Source organism: Protomyctophum parallelum (assembly GCF_964188405.1).
Source record: "Protomyctophum parallelum genome assembly, chromosome: 20".
In the NCBI taxonomy this organism is placed as follows: Eukaryota; Metazoa; Chordata; class Actinopteri; order Myctophiformes; family Myctophidae; genus Protomyctophum; species Protomyctophum parallelum.
The window spans coordinates 20662653-20668652 of NC_139718.1; the positions used below are offsets into that span (position 1 = coordinate 20662653).

A 6000-nucleotide genomic window follows, 5' to 3' on the forward strand; every position below is an offset into this window, starting at 1 on the left:
CTAACGGGAACCAGACAGTCAGACAAGCCTATGCTGCCTTCGCTTGGATGACTTACATCGCACACACATGAAACATTTGGCGGATATGTAAAGTTTGGGCTGCTGCTGTGGAAACCTCAGTAAACCGAGGAGTTGTGTGGCTTCGGGTTGGGGGAGAGAAAAGGGTGAGAGAACAACAGAGGGACTGGTGAGGGAAGTTGTGGGAATTGTAGGAGTTGGTTCCATGCTTTCTTGCAGAAAAACAAAAAACAAAACCGAATAACAGGAAGCCTGGGTTGTGGCACAAATAAAATATGTATAGTCCAGAAAAACTACAAGTCTGCAAGAGGTATGTGTGATTCAGAGAAACAGGTATGTGCATTTCAGAGAAACATGCACTCCAAAGGCAATCCACGAAAATGCTAGGAATGACAGACAAAATATCTGAACCGCACAGGGTTGGGCCATACACTGTAAGACTATGCAGGTTTAGTTATTTGAATAAATGAGAAGAGGCACACAGAGTGTGCATGGTATTTTCTTTCCTCCTCATTGTCCAGTCCACTAGAGAATTGTTAAGAGTTTCAAGGTTGTGTGTAGGGAAAACAATAGAGCAATATTCGGTCTACCACGGCACCTCAATAAAAACTTGGGGCCCACTAAATTCCCCCCCACCGAAATAAAGTCAAATTAATTATGAAGCATTTCAACACTGGGTGTTTACAGGTTTAACTAGTTTTTTAATTACCATCTCCACTGAGACTTACTTTTGTTTTCATTGTATAAGCAACTCTTGTTTTTTCCCCTCTTTAATTCTTTATTACACCTGCATATATGGGCTGTAATGACCTCGCTATTCATCTACAGTTGGAAGGATGTGTGACAGAATGTCACTAGCGCTCGAATTACAGAATAAAAATGTGTTTACATAACAGTGCATAACGGTGCTTCATTCTACAAAAACTGCCAAAATAAGTATATCCATTGAGGTGACAAGATGCGTTTTCGAGATCGACGTTGTGCTTGGTGTCTTTTTTTTGTTGCTTGTTTACCAAATGTCAAGGAAGGCAGACAGCCTTCTAGACCGGTTTAGCAAGTACAAACTACAGTTACTACATGGCATGCCCATTCAGATATTCAGCTGAAACTCAAGTTCATGGTGGCCCTTTGCCTATAAGGCTATCCGATATGAAATCATTTATACCACAATAAAGCGTGAATGGCTGCATTTGAATAAAAAAATGACATGGTGCCTGGTCGTCCAATACACACACACACGCGCTATGGGGACGACAGGCAGGGGGATGTGGCGCTCTCTAGTGTCCCCAGTTCAATTCCATAAAGCTCAAGTCAAACCGTACACTAAACCCGCTTAGGCTATCGATACTGTCAATGGCGAATAGGTCGCGGTAGCATAGCCGTTATGCGTAACCACATAGAGAGGAGAGACATATTCCAAGGACAACACAATTGTGTGATTTGTGTCTGTGATGGAGCTGACAAAGGCGATGCAGTTTGGTGGGGCATACTGGCAAAAATACACATACACCACACCACGACTGCAGCAAATGAGGGGGGAGAAAATACTACAGTGGTCGGGGAAATCGTGTAGCTACCCAAATCACGAAGAGGACGTTTTGTTCTCACAAAAAAGGCAACTAAATAAAACAAACCAGGCAAAAGTTGGACGGTTTAAATAATCAGTGCAGCCCCCACACACTACAACTCACTGGCCATTGTCTGACCAAACAAGCCGCCACATTCCGATGTGCTGCTGCTGGTATCCAGCACGGCTATTGAGGGTGAAAAAAGAACATCTTTGTGCTAAATAAACAAAAACACGGAGAGCGAGGGCTATCGCCAGTGCCGGTTACAATGTATCAACTGTTATCCTGAGGAGAGGAGAGGTGGCAGGAGGAATTTGGGGGACAAGTTTGATAACATTGTTGTCTGGTTCCATGAGGGTTTGGTGGAACGCGGAGGCTCCACTACTTCCTCGTGCCTCGCTGCTACCACGCAGCTAAAGCTAAAAAAGACCCCTGTTTGCTTCGTCGTACGACGACGTAGCGCCCCGAAAAACAGCCGATCTACAAGCTCACAGCGCGTCGCTGTGGGGACGCCTCGTGAGCTTGTAGATCGGGTATTTTAGCACACAAGTTAACTCTTGGCTTGTGTGCCTGAACTGAAGCCCGTGCAATCAGGCCACGACTCGAAAACTCTGCCCAACTATTTTCACCGAGAAACTTGTTATACAGTTTGTAAACGAACGCGGCGGTTGCGTCTAGTCGTTTAGGATGTATCGTCGTTAAAATGGGCGATGTGTAAAGTTGACCCTTTTCGTTACCACAAAGTAGAGAGAGTACAAAACAAGTCAGGCTCCTCCTGAACGCCTCTTCGACTAGAGAAGTTAAAAACCACAGCCCCCTTGTTATGGTCTCTCTCTCGTGATACAAACCCACGCGTTCGCAGCGAAGTTATTGCTTTAATTTAAGTTGAGGGTATCCTTATGTTCTCAATTGCCTGCCGTGCCCAGACAGAGATCTAGCCCCGTGCTAGAGCGTGTCTGCGTCCCCCCCAATGCAGCAGGCATGCCCATCGAACCCGCGCCGGACTGCGCTGTGGTCACGCTTCCCCTGCCTGTCTCCCCCCAAACCACCGCCACCAAAACGCTCCAACGGGGCCGTTTACCTTCATCCAGAAGCCGCTCGAGGTGTGTGAAGATGCCGCAGAGGTTCGGTAGACTCGTCATGAGCTTCTTTTCGTTTAACAATTGCATCAAATAGTCGGGACTCGGCCTCGGTCGCTCCTTCACTTCAATCTCCCCGACCATCATCTTTGCGACGAAGAGTGTGAGAACAAGCCAACCACCGACAGAATCCTCTCTTTATGAAAAGGGGAAAAAAAGGCAAAAGAAAAAAACTTGCTGCTCAAATCCCTCGTTCCCCCCCACGTTTCGATCGCTGTTGTTAGACGACCCTCTAAACCGAAAAATATGGTTTGATTTGTTCTTGCAGTTAAGAGTGGAGAGGGGGGAAAAAGAAACCGTTATCTCCTTCCACAGAGTCGTATACTCTCCTACACGGTGTGCGCTCGGGGACGGTCGATTCTACCACTGCCAGCGCCAGAGAGTATTCTGCTGAACGGCTCCGTCCTACTCAACGCCCATTGGCCAGTAGGGCTTTCAAGGCATCGAACAGAGCACCAATAGGGACCGCTGGTTAAATGATCTACAGAGACTAGGGCCAATTGTGTGCTGTGCACAGGAATGCATCGTAAATGCATGTAGAGTAGACCTCCTAAACTGATAGAGGTGTGATCACAGATCATCACACATAGGATTCCACACATTATTGTTATTCCCTAGCGCGCACTCGTGTGTACAAATTATTTTATTAACCAGTTGTAATATCCAAACAGTCAACAAGATTAAATTCCTGGGTCTTATAGTGACTTCAACAATCTCTTGTTAATTTCCATAGGCTGACTAGTAGGCTGATTGATGGTGCTGAAATGGAAATTGATTACCATGTCTATTTAGTATCACATGCATATTGGTACACAGGTCCCTGTTAAAAAGGTAAATCTTATGTGTCTTTGGACCAATTGATCAATGTTGCAAATAGGCCTAATCAATGAAGCCCTCTCATTGTACTGTCCTTGGGAAGACCTTTCCTAATGTCCTCTGAAGATTAACACCATGATCAATGGGAACGTACTCACACCGACTGATTACCACCTTCAGTCCCACACACCCAGCCTAGGGTGCACCACGACTGGATCGCTTTGATTTGAACAGCTGTTGGCTGAGAGGGGCCCGGTTAATTCGCATTTCTCAGACCTCAATTTGTCCACTGGTGTCTTTGTAGAAGTGGTCTCCGCCTGGTCTGTTGCATGAATATCCAACAGCTGTACCTTGACCTTTTGGCTTCACTTCGGCCCCATGTTATAGTCCTGGCCTGGCCAAAGAACATTAAGACACATTTCATATGCCCAGTGTGTCATGGTCCATTTAAATACATGAAACAAACCCAACCTGGAATATTCTTAAAATAATTGAGCAATTGTCAGTCAGTGTTATTTCGTTACGGTCATAAAAGTGTGTCTGTCCTTGGATAACCGGCTAGTTTTCATCCAGCTTCTCCATATGCTACACACACATACCGAGAAAGAGAGAGAGAGAGAGAGAGAGAGAGAGAGAGAGAGAGAGTGAAATCTGCATATAGCCTAAACCCAGGCATAAACGTGCATGCACTGAGTTTGAGTTCAGATAACAGCATTTAGGAGGGTCACGGTAGGTGACAAGGCCTTCGGGACTATATAACAAGACTACAGATATGGAGGTATGGTTGCCTTAACAACCCACACAGCACTGTGGCTAGTGACAGGAAGCTGTTTCCCTAACCTTCAGCCAAAGGCTATAGGCTCTATTAGTATGGAAATCAGGGTTGCTGTCTGCACCATCACTTGGCTTAGTGAGGAGGTGGTGGTTAATATTAAGAGTAGACAGAGCATATTTGGTTCCAAAACAAGAGCTATTAAACTTCAACATGCACCACCTGGTTTTGAGGAAATTAAAGTACTATTATGCTGATGTAGATTTTATTTTTAGTTAATGGAAATTATTGTTTGTTAAAATAAGTGTTAAATAGCTTTATATTCCCATAATAATCACTGGTATAGTGTGTTTGTTCAGTAACATGGTACACATGATAGGATAAACAAGTGAAATTGGAAGTGCTGAAAAATCAAAGCAAAAAATAATAATATAATATAGTAAATATAGTAAAGTATAATTGGAACACTACATTTTGAGATGATAAATGGGTTCTCTCCTAATTGGATGAAATTGGTGACCCACCTGAAATGTACTAGAGCTGGAGAAATGGGGATAGCCCCCAAAAACTCTATAAGCAATGCTAACTAAAAATGTATTTGTTTTAATAAAAAACATATCACTTACAGCACCTGTAATTAATGTTTAGTCAGTATGGTACCTATTTAAGTAGATCAAACTATTACATGAAACCGGAATTCGTTCATTAAACAAAACTTGTCAAATCCAGCTCTGACATTATCATAGTGAATAACCTTTATCTCCTTCTTGTATATGCATTTCCTTAACTGAATTGTTCAAACTTGTAACCTCTCCAGCCTGTATGTTGCTACCAGCTTATATCCATGAACCTTTGGTTCCTATTTGTCAGGATTATTTGTTCCTGAATGAGAATAATATGGAATCTAGGTCTTTGTATATAATTCCATGTCAATAATAGCACCATCACCAATTGCACACTATTTGCGATATCAGGCCTGAACAGAGAGTAGAGCTATATAATAGCATATTATGAAGTGAAAAACCAGCATAAATGAGTAGTGCGGCCTGAAGTCCAGAAGCTCCCTTGGCCAGGGGGCACACCTTGGAGATATTTGGTTTCCCATAAGACACCAGGTTTGAATACAGGTGGTTACAAAAACCTACCACCAATATCAGTTTGTTCCCTCAAGGATACGAAAGATTAAATTTTGATAAATTATGTTGGTAGATCAGCAGAGGAATTGAGAACTCAAGTCTAAATTGTTCATGGTGTTTGCTTTATATATATATATATTTTTTTTCCATCTTCCTTCGTTGAATACAAGGGACTGGAAAAGCCACCGACTTTTGGCATCAAAAAGAATCTGGCATTTATTCCTAGCTTCTTATCTCTATCAGCGTGCATGCAATTTGCACCTTGCCGAGCACTGATTTTTCTAAGACGGGTCACATGCTGGTGTGTGTGTAGTGTGTGTGTGTGTGTGTGTGTGTGTGTGTGTGTGTGTGCGTGCGTGCGCACGCGCGAGAAAGCTTGTGCGTATGTCTCCTGACAGCCTGGGAGTGAGCGGCAAAGATATTAATCCCTCCATTGCTCCCCCAGCCCTTGTGTTTTCGTCATTTTTAATAACACGGGTTTCTATTCAACAATTAATCCAATTAACAGGGATCCAGATAATTAATGAACATGCGTTTAGCCCCTTTTGAAG

The 6000-nt window shown here is 43.5% G+C and overlaps 1 protein-coding gene across 1 annotated transcript in view; it reads right to left on the minus strand.

Annotated features, from left to right (window-relative positions):
- qkia (QKI, KH domain containing, RNA binding a) overlaps positions 1–3081 on the minus strand; it is a gene marked incomplete at its 3' end in the record, with an annotated part of 83483 nt that extends 80402 nt beyond the window's left edge. The window contains 1 exon segment of the mRNA XM_083792636.1: positions 2668–3081. Coding sequence (XP_083648762.1) covers positions 2668–2812 — 145 coding nt within the window. The 5' untranslated portion in view covers positions 2813–3081.
- Between the last annotated feature and the right edge of the window lie 2919 nt (positions 3082–6000).